Genomic DNA, 15,359 nt, shown 5'->3' with positions numbered 1-15,359 from the left:
ACAAGATGAGCTTGGAGAGGCAGGTAAGAACAAACCATGCAAGACCTCAGAGGCACTATTAAGACATTTGAATTTTATTCCAAGTGCCATGGGAAGCCTTGGAAGGGTTTTGTTCAGGGAGGGGACATTTGATTGTTTGAAAAGATTCAGACAAAGTATGAGTAACTTCACAGAGAGGTGATCAGAGTTAGTTGACAGCACAACAAGTAAACATATAACTAATAACAAAAATGCAGGGCTCTAATCAGAGATCTATCTATGTTTCTCTAAATATCAGCCAACCTTAATCTTACCATGTAAACTGGGTGGAATTAGTTCTAAGTAAATGTTAGAAGAAGAAACAGCAGAAATGGGTCAAGATCATCCACAACAAAAAGGAAACACAGTTTAAAGAATCATGGGCCCTTAAAACCAATCAGAATGGAATTTTTCAAGTCATTTTATCTGACTTCTATAGAATCTATAGATTCTATATAATCTGAGCGATTAAACAGGTAAAAGGATTTTAGCTGATGAAGAAGTGAAACTATCACATTTCATTTAGAATCATTCCTATAGAATCATTCCAACTGTATAACAATCATTCCAACTGTATCAGAACCATTCCAAAGAGATAAGTATCTCTGACAGAGAACATGCTACAAGCCCAGTTGATAATACATCTCAGTACTTCATAACCTCTTACAAGTTGTAGGATTGTGGGCAAGTTACTTAACCTCTCTAAGACTATTTTCTCATCTGTAAAATCCTGCTCAGTGCCTGGCACAATTTAGATGCTCAATAAATGTTCATTAAATGAATTTTAAGATATGTCTTTTTTTGGCTCACTTTTTTTTTCTTCCCTTCTTCCTACACTCTCCTCCCTTCTCCCTTCTCTTCTCCATTTCTCCTCTTTCCTCCTTTCTATTTCCAAATTGTATGGCAGTCAATGATAAAGTTTGAATCTCTAGGAAGACTTGAATTAAAGTGAAATGTGATAGTTTCACTTCTTCATCAACTGGAATCCTTTTACGTATTTAATCGCTTAGATTTTCTTCAAGGTTCAGCTTATATATCACTTAAATCCATAAAACATTTTCCAGAAAATTTCAGCCCACATAAATAATTGTAGTTTTGTTTCTCACAGAATATAATAGTGTTGAACAGTTCGGTATTCATTAAACAGTGTCCACACAAAATTATACTTTCAAAAACTCAAGAGGATGTTCTGGCCAGTTTTCTTTATCAAACTGAATATTAATTTTCTCAGAGTAACAATATGAAGATCAGAAATGCAGAGTTAAAACTCTAGGAATTTCTGCCTATGGAAAACAGAAGGTATTATATTATGTAACTGTTTATAAGGTCATACAGCGTTGGTCTACAATTACACTGTGCCAAGCCACAGGTATCTAGTTTTAATAGTGTTGCCATGGGCCTCTGATTAGTCTGAGTTCCTCCCGGTATTGCTGTTCTGCGCAGACTTATGGTCTTCCGTGGTGACAGTGTGGAAACAAAAGACTCACAGGCTAGTGATGGTAAAACCATGATCAGGTCATACTAACAAGTGAACTGAAGTGCCATTCCATTGCTTCATCTTCCCAGTGTGCAACAAAGATCCAGCCTAGAAGCAGTGGGTTACAGGCCAAGGGTCTTCAGTTGCATAAATAAATTTCTTTTAAGATTCTCATTAAGAAAAGATCTGTCTTCACTACAACCCACCATCATAACCCTGGTTGTCCATTGTGTCTGGAGCTTTCCCCGTGATCAAGGTCTGTGGTCTGATGCAGCATATTTGTGGGTTTTCATAGCAGACCAACTTTACTTCCAAATCCCAAAACTGCCTTCAGATCTAGACTTCTGGACTTGTTATTTGAATTCAGGGAAGCATGATTTAGTAATGGAAAGAAGCAGTCAACCAATTAGAGTTAATAAGGCTCTGATGGCTGCCACAATATTGTGAGCCAAAGGCTTTTAATGGTAGTGTCTGTTTTCATAATTGAACACAAAGTAGGGAAGAGAGTACTGGTTCCTGGAATTTTTGGAAGCTACTATCTGAAGAAGTTGGAACTTGTCTTACCTCAGGCTGCCTCTTTGGTTGGATGGAAAAAGGAAAATGGGAATGTGGTCTATTAAAATGATAGAAGCCACGGAAAAAAGTACAGTTCTGTATTAAATTAACATTTATATTTGTCTGTCTGTCTATGACTAAGAACACTGGCTGACTCTATAAGAGTCTCTGAATAAACTCTGAGCTAAACAGAGTCTCCATTCTAAAATGCAAATGAAACATAATCAAGTCCAAACTTCCAAAATTTCAGGCTCCAATTCCACCCACTGCTTTCATTTCCATTTGAACTATTCCCTTTCCAATCATACCAATTTCCTCTTTTCTTTCTTTTTGTAATAAAATTTCCATACATCTCACTGTCTTAGCTGATCTCTTCTGAGTAAACTCCTTCTTAAATAGGATGCCTAAAACCGCACACAGTCTTATAGACATCTAACCACAAAAGAGGATAGGGGAGCATTCTTTCCGTGTTCTATAAACATTATACAGTAATTGCAGTAATCAAAGCAAAGAGGAAGCATTCTAAATGCTTTTCACAATATTGTATGGTAGGTAATATGTTGTCATGACGATTAAGACTGATGACAAACCATTAGAAGAAGCACTGTGAAAGGAAGACTTTGAGAAGTCTAAAGAAGACAGGGGAAGGCAGACACCTTTTTAAAATTCTGTTACAACCACCAGTGGTGGGGCCCTAACCTTGGGTACTCATGTTAGAACCTAGCTAAGCCTCTAATGAAACTGTTGAAGACAAGTTAGGTCTTCACAATTCTCAACTTAAAGATTCTTCTCACCAAATTCAGGACTTTAGTTTAACCTATGCTTCTTCTTGGAGTCAGTTCAGTGTTCTAATAAGCAATAGGGTTTTGAATTCTGATATCTGTTACTTATCAAATACAAGCTCTGAGTTGCTTGCAAATTTAGCAACTATGCTTTCTATATCTTAATTTAAATCTTTAATCCATTTTGGAGCCTAGAGATCATCATAGTCATCTCAACCTATTCTCTTTGGTATTCTCTCCATATCTGGCCCAAAAAAAAGGAAATCAGAGTCATCAAAGAGTGCAAAAGCTGAGAAGCTAAGTAAAGAAAAGAGCCAGGTAACATGCAAAAGTTAGTAATAGGGTGGCCAGAGAAAAAACACAGTATGGCTTGGAGAGTGGAGCAGTTCAGGCCCATTTTAAGATAACATGGAAAGGTTCCAGGCCAGCACTGAGCTTTCCAAAGTACAGTCAATGACCATGGATGGCAATGGAGTTGCTGAATGAAGAACAAAAGGGTGAAGAATTAGTAGTGCTATGGTTGGCTTAGGGCCACCCAGCGTAGACAGTCATGTGAACCCATAACAAGATGCTCTTCATCCAGCCGTAGAATACAAGCAGGGCATTATAAGGGTCAAAGGGCAAGAATTTGTACTTAAAATCACTAGGCACCATTGGGAAGATCCCTCTCAGTATAGCAATAAGATTTAGGGTTCCAGGACACCCAGCTTTGTGCCCTTTGGCTCCTTTTATAACTAGTCAAAATGAGTAGGAGTGGGTTCATATCCTTCATGGTTACTACATCTAACCTCAATAATCACGGCAAAGCTGAGGTAGGTGGAGGACTCTTCTTTATAAGCCAATCTTCTCCTTGAAGGCTCAGGCTTCTAGCTTACAGAAGATATATATATATTTTTCCAAATGTCCAGCACTCAAAATGTAAAGGAAATGAGAAGTCCTAGACCCAGCGGGGAAATAACTTCTCCTTGGCATCCTTTTTTGATAATATCCCCCCAATGCTAAATACCTCAGTGGCAGCTCCAGCATTGGAAAGGTTTATTGTACATGCTGGAGGCAGTAGGATGAGGTAAGGGCAACTGCTTAAAGAAACTCTATGTCGGCATAAAGCCCCGGGTCTGGAGCAGATTAGCTGCAGCATTAACAAGCACAACAAAGACTACAAACGCAGAATTTCAACATGGTCCCAAACCCTGACCTCCAGGGACAAGAAAGATTTCTTACATGATGAGCCTCCCCTACATATATGGCACCCATTGATGATGTTTGCCCAGACAAGCATGGCATATAAGGCCCTCCACAATCTGCTCCCTGCCTCCCATTCTAATTTCATCTGGCTATTCTCTTCCTTTCTCTCCAAACTTCAGCAGCTAAACTGGCCTTCTTTCAGTTCCTTATATATCTCAAGTTCTGTCTCTTAATTGAATCTTCAGAAGTTCCACTCTCACCATTGCCAATAAGCTCCTACCAGAATGACCCTCACACAGTTAATAACTGTAAACTCTGGACACAGTATAAAAGGAAATTACATGAAAGCACTGGAGAGCATACAAAATCAGGCAGATTCTGAAGGGAGTAGACCCCTTCTTAAAAGAAGGGTACAGCATGGGGTGAGTTCCCCACTTTTTATGACCTTTAGTAGACCAGAGTCAGCACTACAGGGCAGGCAGTGGTGGTGTGTGAAGCAGCTAAAACTCTGATTCAAAACTCTGTAGACTTTTTAGACTGAAGAACCATAAAACGGATTTTGGGGCAACCACAGCCACATTATTTTCAATAATCTGAAAAAGAGAAAGGAAACTTCAAATTCTATATATAAACTCTGTCCAAATCTTTGGCTGACTCCTGAACCACACCAGTGCCAGAAAGAACGCAGGCAGCCCTGCTAAGGATAAAAGAACCGAACTGAGATTTGAGCTAATGCCCACGGTAGGTAAGAGAGTTTTTAGTTTAAATTTAACCAAGTTAACAGACTACTAAAATAAAAATATCAATATGCTTTAGGGGGTAGAACAGAATGCAGAGGCGCTACAACATAACATTCACACTGTCCAGAACACATTCCAAAGTTACTCCACAGTGAAGAAAAAGAAAAACGTGAACTATTCTCAAGAGAACAATCAACAGAGATTGACCTTAAAATGCCCAAATGTTGGAATAAGCAAAGATTTTAGACAAAGTTCAATAAAGAGCAATATGTTCATAATAAATAAAAAGAGGAAATCTCAGCAGAGTAATAGAAACTATAAAAAAAGAACTAAGTGGAAATCCTAAAATTGATAATACCTTATCTAAAACAAAAATATGTACTAGACAAGCTTAACATCAGAGGAGATGACAGAGAAAAAGTCAGTGAACTGGAAGATACACTAACAGAAATTATTCAACTGGATTAATAAAGAGAAAAAAAAATTTTAACAAACAGAGGGACCTGAAGGTCAATATCAAAAGGTCCAGGGCCGGCCCGGTGGCATAGTGGTTAAGTGTGCATGCTCCACTGCGGCGGCCCGGGGATCGCAGGTTCAGATCCCAGGTGCGCACCGTCACACCACTTGTCAAGCCATGCTGTGGCGGCGTCCCACATAAAGCGGAGGAAGATGGGCACGGATGTTAGCCCAGGGCCAGTCTTCCTCAGCAAAAAGAGGAGGATTGGCATTGGATGTTAGCTCAGGGCTGACCTTCCTCTCTCACACACACACACACACACACACACACACACACACACAAAAGGTCCAAAATAGGGGTAAGTGGAGTTCCAGTGGGAGAGGTAAGAGCAAACAGAACTTGAAAACTATCTGAAAATATAATGCGGACACAAACGATTCCACTTAAATGAGGGACTTAAGAGACAGAAAGCAGAATGGTGGTTACTAGGGGCTGAGCAAAGGGGAGAATGGGGAGGTATTGTTTAATAGGTACAGTGTTTCCATTTTACAAGATGAAAGAGTTCTGGAGACGGGATGGTGGTGATGGTGGCACAACAATGAAATATACTTATTATCACTGAACGATACATTTAAAAATGGTGAAGATGGTAAGTTTTATGTTATGTGTATTTTATTACAATAAAAAAATTGGAAAAAAGAGCAATGGTTGAAAATTTCATAAGTTTTGTGAAAGACACAAATTTACATATTTGAGAATCTCAGTTAAATCCAAAGAGAAGAAATATGAAGAAAACCACATCTAGGCATGGTATAGTCAAACTGCTGAAAACCAAAGATAAAAATAAAATTTCAAAAGCAAACACATTATATACAGGAGAATAATGATTTGAATAACTACTATCTTCTCAAAACAAATAATGGGGGCCAAGACACTGGCTATCCTTAAAGTGCTGAAGGAAAAATCTGTCATCTCAAAATTATATACCCAGTAAAAATATCCTTCAAGAACGAAGGCAGGGGCCGGCCCTGTGGTGTAGCGGTTAAGTGAGTGCACTCTGCTGCTGGCGGCCCGGGTTTGGATCCCAGGAGCACACCGATGCACTGCTTGTCAGGCCATGCTGAGGTGGCATCCCATATAAAGTGGAGGAAGATGGGCATGGATGTTAGCCCAGGGCCAGTCTTCCTCAGCAAAAATGAGGAGGATTGGCATCAGATGTTAGCTCAGGGCTGATCTTCCTCACAAAAAACAAACAAAAAAAAGAATGAAGGCAAAATAAAGACATTTCTAGGTAAAAGAAAACTAAAAGGACTTGTCTGCAGCAAACATGGACTACAAGAAATAGTAAAGGAATTTCTGTAGGCTGAAAGGAAATGACACCAAATAGAAACTTACTGATAAATATCTGGGTAAGCATAAGAAAATTATTTTCTTCTTAATTTTTTTTTAAAAACACATATATCTTTTTATGGCAAAACTATGTTTTTTGTCTGGTGGTGTTTGTAATGTACATTGAATGTAACAGATATGACAGACATAGGATAAAGGGCAGCGGCAGAGGGGAGGACAAGAAATGAAACTATACGGGTGCATGGTTTTTACATTTTATGTCAAGTGGTACAATATTAATGCTAAATACATTGTGAAAAGAAATCCCTAGAGCAACCATTTGTTTAAAAAATGCAAAGAGGTATAGGTAAAAGGCCAACAGATACATTAAAATAGAAATTGAAAAAAAACAAAAATCGAATATCCAAAATAAGTCAGGAAAAGATGAAAACCAGAGGAGACAAACAGAAAACAATCAAAGACATAAATCCAACAACTATATCAATAATTACACTAATGTTAATGGACTAAACACTGATTAAAAGGCAGAGGTTGTCAGAATTCATAAAAGAAAAAAAAAAAGCAAGATCCAGCTGTATGCTCTCTCAATAGTAAAGGTGCCCTAGGAGAAACAACGATTTCTCGTATATAACTTTTCTCTGCTTAAGAAGGTTGGCTTCTATACAGCTGTTTTAGCTCAGTGACTTTTGGTGTTGCCCAGGTAATTCTTACCTGTACTTCAGCTTGCCGTTCTCTTTTGACATTAAGCAGCTGTTTCTGAAGAGATTTTATCTGTTTTCTTCCTTTTTCCTCGCTGGAAGAAATAAGGAGGATTTGTGTTTAAAGCAGTGCTTCTCAAATTTTAGTGTGCACAAGGATCACCTGGATTTTAAAAAGGTCCCTGGGCTCCATGCCAGAGATTATGATTCAGTAGGTCTGGGACAGGGCCCTGGAATTCGCATTTCTTTTTTTTTGTGTGTGAGGAAGATTAGCCCTGAGCTAACATCCGTTGCCAATCCTCTTCTTTTCACTGAGGAAGACTGGCCCTGGGCTAACATCCGTGCCTATCTTCCTTTACTTTATGTGGGACACCACCACAGCATAGCTTGACAAGCAGTGCGTTGGTGCGCGCCCAGGATCCGAACCCGTGAACCCCAGGCTGCTGAAGTGGAGCGTGGCACTTAACCGCTGCGCCACTGGGCCAGCCAAGGAATTCGCATTTCTAACAAGTTCCCAGGTGATGCTAATGGTGCTGGTCCATGGAGCACACTTTCAGTAACACTTTAAAAAAGACTGTGATTTGGGGCTGGCCTGGTGGTGTAGTGGTTAAGTTCGCGCACACTGCTTCAGTGGCCTGGGGTTAATGGGTTCCAGTTCCTGGCGTGAATCAGGGACCTACATGCTGCTTATCAAGCCATGCTGTGGCAGGCGTCCCACATATAAAAAATAGAGGAAGATGGGCACAGATGTTAGCTCAGGGCCAATCTTCCTCAGGAAATAAGGAGTATTGGCAACAGAGGTTAGCTCAGGGCTAACCTTTCTCACCAAAAAAAAAAAAAAAGACTGTGATTTGTTTTAGTAAATTGGAGGAAGAGTTTCTGGCTTATTAGTGTTCTATCTGAAACAGATGCTGTTGAGAAAAAGCTAAGAGGAAGAGGAACAAGAAAAGGAAAAAGAATCCTTTCTATTCTGAGCTCATCACATATTCTTACCTCACAATAACCTTATGAGTTAGTCTCTGTCATTATCCCTATTTTACAGATGGGGAAAATGCAGCTTAGAGAGCTGAGGAATCTTGCTGTGGTGGACATGAGAATATGCCTCACAGGCCTCCAACTACAGGAAGTGTAAGTTGGAACAAGGGTCCCAGGTCTAGGCTCTGAAATCCTTCACTGTGTGTGCCCTGAGGCCACACCTCCCACTGACTGCTCCCAGCCAATTTTTGTGTGTGGCAGGGATACTAAGGCAGGCTCTTCCTGGGAGACCCAAGACTTGTCTGATGGTTGACTTTGGCTCAAGGGTTCCCTGATGACCTTGCCGAACCATCCTTAGACTGCAAGGTGGTCTCTTCCACCCAACCTTCCCCCTCCTTCACTTAGGGTCAATAAAGCATTGGGTCTAAAGGCTCCCTCCCCATTTTCTCTCACACAGGTGTTTCCCCTGATAAAATCTTTGCACGAATAATCTCATCTGGGCATCTGTCTCTCAGAAGACACAGACTAACACACTTGCCATGGTCACACAAACAGTCAATGGCAGAGCAGGATTCAGACTCAGTACTGTCTGAACGAGAAATTAACTACTTTATGTTATTGTTCGTTTGCTCTCAGAAACAGACTTCTGTTTATCTCTAGCAATACCATTGTTTAGGTTTAAAACAAACAAAATAACAAAACAATACAAGAATAGACAAAACAAAACAATAACTGTCTTAGTCAGCTTGGGCCGCTATAACAAAAATATCATATATTGGGTGGCTTATAAACAACAGAATTTTTTGCGTGTGTGAGGAAAATTAGCCCTGAGCTAACCTCTATTGCCTATCCTCCTCTTTTTGCTGAGGAAGATTGGCCCTGGGCTAACATCTGTCCCATCTCCCTCTACTTTATACGTGGGACGCTGCCACAGCATGGCTTGACAAGTGGTGCATAGATCCACACCTGGGATCTGAACCTGCGAACCCTGGGCTGCCAGAAGCAGAGAGCGCTAACTTAACCACTATGCCACCAGGCTGGCCCAACAACAGAAATTTATTTCCCTCAGTTCTGGAGGCTGTGAAATCCAAGAATAAGGCACCATCAGACCCAGTGTCTGGTGAGCACTTGCTTCCTGGTTCACAGATGGCCATTTTCATTTGCATTCTTATATAATGGAAGAGGAGAGGGAGCTCTCTGGGGTCTCTTTTATAAGGGCACTAATCCCATTTATGAGGGCTCCACCCTCATGACCTACTTACCTACCAAAGGTCCCACCTCCTAATACCATCACATTGGGGATTAGGATATCATCAAATGAATTGGGGTGGGGTAGAGGGTTGCATGGAGCACAAACATTCAGTCTACAGCAATGACCAAAAAACCTTATCATGAAATTGCATCTGGATAAGTACTGCTACTCAGGAATTTTTAGAAAGCATGTACTTAACTAGAATCTTGAGACTGTCATTGCTGAACTATAGATTATGTACTTTCCATTTATAGATTATAAGAAATAAAGATGGAGGATAAATACTTTATCTCTACTAATAAACTCAGCACCTCAAGGACAGATTCAGTTAAATAAATATCATTTACAAGGAAACTAGAAGTTAGTGGAGTATTGCCTTCAAAAATTATGAGAAGATAATTTTCAGTCTAAAAATCTATACCCCATCAAATTACTAATAAAGCATAAGGACAAAAAAAGATATTTTCAGACATGCAGATCTTAATATATTTACCTTCCATGAACCCTTTCTTCAAGAAGTTACAGAAAGACATGCTCCAACCAAATGAGGGACTAACACAAAAACGAAGACAAATGGGGTCTAGAAAATGGATCAAAAGGGAACCTCAGGAGATGAACGGAAGGACCAGGACAATGGCAATGCAGCAGCTCTAGGATCAACCAGCACAAATACAAGCAGGACAACAGAAGAAAGTCTCAAAAGAAAAAAAAGGGGGGAGAAGCTTAATATGTATAATTCTATGTAGAGATTTTTAGAGCTCTGGTGAAGAGTTGGGTGCTGGATTTGGAATAGAAATGTCAAAAAACTGGCAAACAAAAAGAGTGGCAATGGAAAACAATTGGAGATTTCTCAAAAGAAATTAAAAATAGAAATACCATATGATCCAGCTATCTCACTACTGGGTATTTATCCAAAGAACATGAAATTAACAATTCAAAGAGATTTATGCATCCCTATGTTTATCGCAGCATCATTCATAACAGCCAAGACGTGGATGAATGGATAAAGATGTGGTATATATATATACAATGGAATACTACTCAGCCATAAAAAAAGACAAATCATGCCATTTGTGACAATATGGATGGACCTTGAGGGTATTATGCTAAGCGAAATAAGTCAGACAGAGAAAGAGAAACACTGTATGATTTCACTCATACATGGAAGATAAACAAACACATGGATAAGGAGAATCTGTCATCTCCTGTCTCCCCTCCAATTCCATTCCTTTGAGGTAACCAATGTTAAGCATTTTGATGTATATCCTTCCACATCTTTCTCTATGCTCTTACATATAAGAATGAGCAGATTTTTTAAAATAAAAACCATACTATAGGGGGCTGGCCCCGTGGCTTAGCGGTTAAGTGCGGGCGCTCCGCTACTGGCGGCCCGGGTTCGGATCCCAGGCGCGCACCGACACGCCGCTTCTCTGGCCATGCTGAGGCCGCATCCCACATACAGCAACTAGAGGGATGTGCAACTATGACATACGACTATCTACTGGGGCTTTGGGGAGTAAAAGGGGAAAAAAAAAAAAAGGAGGAGGATTGGCAATAGATGTTAGCTCAGGGCCGGTCTTCCTCAAAAAAAAAAAAGTCATACTATACACATAATACTGTAACTTTTTTTTCATTTATCTATGAGGAACATCCCTCTAGACCAATCACATAGCTCTAATTCATTCTTTTTAATAGCTGTATGTTTTTTATTTCACAAAATTAACAATCATTCAAGTACTCCTTTATTTATTTATTTATTTATTTATTTATTTTGTGCGTGAGGAAGATCAGCTCTGAGCTGACATCCGATGCCAATCCTCTTCTTTTTTTGCTGAGGAAGACTGGCCCTGGGCCAACATCCACGCCCATCTTCCTCTACTTTATATGGGACGCCACCACAGCATGGCTTCACAAGCGGTGCATTGGTGCGAGCCCAGGATCTGAACCTGCGAACCCCAGGCCACAGAAGCGGAGCGCGCACACTGAACTGCTGTGCCACCGGGCTGGCCCCTCAAGTACTCCTTTATAGAAGAACATTTATACTATTTCTAGATTTTTGCCATTATGCTGCAATAAATATTTTGTATATATATCTAATATGAACTAATTTTTTTTCTATAGGCTAGATTTCCAAAAGTAGGAATGCTGGATCAAAGGGTATACTATGTAATTTGTTAAGCTTTTTTGTTAATAAGTTTATTTTCTCCCTTGATAAAGTAAAAATCTACAAAATACTAAAAAGTTAAAAGATTTTTATGAAAAAATATCCATATTGTTAATACACTGGGTATTTCTTACCAGTTCTCATTTTCTATACATATTTTTGTTGGTTTTATTATATGGATGTGATAATACTACACTATTTCCAGTCTTTCTTCTTCTACTTAAAATTGTGACATAAACGTTTCCCCCATGTTATTACAACTTTGTAAACAATACTTTAAATAGCTTCATAATATCATTCATTAAACTATAAACTATCTATTTGATTCTGTAATTCTATATATAGTGACTCAACCTAATGCAATAATAACAGATTCAGACATTTGCTGGTGTATATTTATGTACAAAGATATACACTGACACATTATTTGCTATAGCAAAAATTTGGAAACAATGTAAATGTTCAAACTAATGGTTAAATAAATTATGGAATAGTACATATATAATAGTGAATATTATAACATTTAAATTAGGTGTATATATTTTTATTTTCATAGATAAATCACTTTTCAAAAAGTTATACCAATTCATTCTCCCACCACTAATGTACATAAGTGCTCATTTCCTTGCTTCCTTGCCAGTAATGAATGTTAGGTCTATAATAGGAGCTAGTATTGCTGTTAGGCACTTACAATGTGCCAGGAACTATCCTAAGCGCTTTCCATGCTTTAATAACTCTAGTACAGAATTCATTACCAATACTAAGAAACAAAGGAAGAGGAAAAAACTCAAGGAAAAACAATTCCACCTACGCAGACAAGATAAACACTTTCTCATTCTGACTATTCAGGGTTCATATAAAGAGAATTTTATCTTGGTCCCAAACCATTTTGATTGTGCTGAATTTCTTAAGGTATGAAAATCTTTGAAATTAGTTGAAAGGCTCTGGAAAAGAAAACTTCCTTTGGCATGCTTTTCATTATCACTTGTTATTGCTCCAGGATTTTCAGTGAACTCAGCCTTAAGAAAGACTACTGTAGGAGAGGAAGAATATTCTTTTTTTTTTTTTCTGTGAGGAAGATTAGCCCTGAGCTAACATCTGTTGCCAATCCTCCTCTTTTTTGATCAGGAAGACTGGCCCTGGGCTAACATCCATGCCCATCTTCCTCTACTTTATATGGGACGCCGCCACAGCATGGCTTGACAAGCGGTGCATCGTGTGCGCCCGGGATCCGAACCTGCAAACCCTTGGGCTGCCGAAGCGGAGCATGCAAACTTAACTGCTGCGCCACCAGACCGGCCCAGGATATTCTTGATATATTGTAGATACAGATAACTGAAGCCCAAACCTCTGAGTTATTGTCCCAGCTGAACCAGGAAGAGAACCCAAATTTCTGCCTTCTGGTTATCTTCCCTGGAAAGCACAAATTTGATATGCTTTAGAAATCAGTGGCTTCTCGTAAGAGTTTTATAGCACTTTAAAATACAACAAAGCAAAGAAACCTAATATTACTCTGACCTGGCAACGATATCATAGAAATGCATTTTGTTTTCCCTCTCTTTGCTCAAAGCTTTCAGGAGAGTGGTGAAAGTGCCCGACTTTTGCAGCTCCTGCATGGTATCTGTAATGACATCACTGAAAAATTGCCTGTAAGAAGACACAAAAAAAGATGAGTGAATAAGATACATTCCCTACGTTCACAAAAGGCTACTGAAGTCACACAAGACCCAGAAAGAACGTCATCACTAAGTTGGGATTATTCCAGGAATGCGAGAATAGTTTAGTGTTAGAAATCTATGAATAGAATTCATCACATTAATAAAGGCAAAAGGAGAAAAACCATATGATCAACACAATAGACGCAGAAAAGGCATTTGGTAAAATTCAACATCTACTCTTCATTTAAAAACAAACAACAGAATAAACTTAACCAAAGAGGTGAAAGATCTGTACACTGAAAACTATAAAACATTTCTGAAAGAAATTGAAGAAGACACAAAGAAATGGAAAGATATTTCGTGCTCTTGGATTGGACGAATTAACATAGTTAAGATGTCCATACTTCCTAAAGCCATCTATAGATTCAATGCAATCCCTATCAAAGTTCCAACAACATTTTTCACAGAAATAGAACAAAGAATCCTAAAATTTATATGGAACAACAAAAGACCCCGAATAGCTAAAGGAATCCTGAGAAAAAAGAACAAAGCTGGAGGTATCACACTCCCTGATTTCAAAATATACTACAAAGCTATAGTAACCAAAACAGCATGGTACTGGCACAAAAACAGACACACAGATCAATGGAATAGAATCGAAAGCCCAGAAATAAACCCACACATCTATGGACAGCTAATCTTTGACAAAGGAGTCAAGAACATACAATGGGGAAAAGAAAGTCTCTTCAACAAATGGTGTTGGGAAAACTGGATAGCCACATGCAAAAAAATGAAAGTAGACCCTTACCTTACACCATACACAAAAATTAACTCCAAATGGATTAAAGACTTGAATGTAAGACCTGAAACTGTGAAACTTCTAGAAGAAAACATAGGCAGTACGCTCTTCGACATCGGTCTTAGCAACATCTTTTCAAACACCATGTCTGACCGGGCAAGAGAAACAATAGAAAAAATAAACAAATGGGACTACATCAAACTAAAAAGCTTCTGCACAGCAAAGGAAACCATCAACAAAACGAAAAGACAACCTAACAATTGGGAGAAGATATTTGCAAACCATACATCTGATAAGGGCTTAATCTCCAAAATATATAAAGAATTCATGCATCTCAACAACAAAAAAACTACCAACCCAATTAAAAAATGGGCAAAAGACCTGAACAGACATTTCTCCAAAGAAGATATACAGATGGCCAACAGACACATGAAAAGATGTTCAAAATCATTAACTATCAGGGAAATGCAAATCAAAACTACAATGAGATATCACCTCATGCCCATCAGAATGGCTATAATTAACAAGACAGGAAACAACATGTGTTGGAGAGGATGTGGAGAGAAGGGAACTCTCATACACTGCTGGTGGGAGTGCAAACTGGTGCAGCCACTATGGAAAACAGTATGGAGATTCCTCAAAAAATCAAGGATAGAACTACCATATGACCCAGCTATTCCACTGTTGGGTATTTATCCAAAGAACTTGAAAACACCAATTTGTAAAGGTACATGCACCCCTGTGTTCATTGCAGCGTTATTCACAATAGCCAAGACTTGGAAGCAACCTAAGTGCCCATCAAGGGACGAATGGATAAAGAAGATGTGGTATTTATACACAATGGAATACTACTCAGCCATAAGAAACGATGAAATCCAGCCATTTGTGACAACATGGATGGACATTGAGGGTATAATGCAAAGTGAAATAAGTCAGAGGGAGAAGGTCAAATACCGTATGATTTCCTTCATTAAGTAGTAGATAATAACAACAATAAACAAGCACATAGGGACAGAGATTGGATTGGCGGTTACCAGAGGGGAAGGGGGGAGGGAGGAGGGTGAAAGGGATAATTCGGTACATGTGTGTGGTGATGGGTTGTAATTAGTATTTTGGTGGTGAACATGATGTAGTCTATGCAGAAATAGAAGTATAATGATGTACACCTGAAATTTTTACAATGTTATAAACCAATGTTACTGCAATAAACAAAAAATTAAAAAAAAAACAAAACAACAAAAACTCTTAG

General features: G+C 38.9%; 1 protein-coding gene across 4 annotated transcripts in view; it reads right to left on the bottom strand.

Moving 5' to 3' along the window:
- The window catches only part of IQCG (IQ motif containing G), a 41,665-nt gene that overhangs the window by 15,868 nt on the left and 10,438 nt on the right, over positions 1-15,359 (bottom strand). For 3 of the 4 annotated variants that reach the window (XM_058555988.1, XM_058555991.1, XM_058555990.1), the window contains exons 5-6: positions 13,172-13,300; positions 7,276-7,357 (exon numbers count right to left, since the gene is read on the bottom strand). In XM_058555988.1, coding sequence (XP_058411971.1) covers positions 7,276-7,357; positions 13,172-13,300 — 211 coding nt within the window. The remainder of the gene's footprint in view (positions 1-7,275; positions 7,358-13,171; positions 13,301-15,359) is intronic. The other variant, XM_058555992.1, reaches the window with a different exon arrangement.

Source organism: Diceros bicornis, chromosome 15 (assembly GCF_020826845.1).
Source record: "Diceros bicornis minor isolate mBicDic1 chromosome 15, mDicBic1.mat.cur, whole genome shotgun sequence".
NCBI lineage: Eukaryota > Metazoa > Chordata > Mammalia > Perissodactyla > Rhinocerotidae > Diceros > Diceros bicornis.
This window is presented reverse-complemented; position numbering and strand designations above follow the sequence as displayed.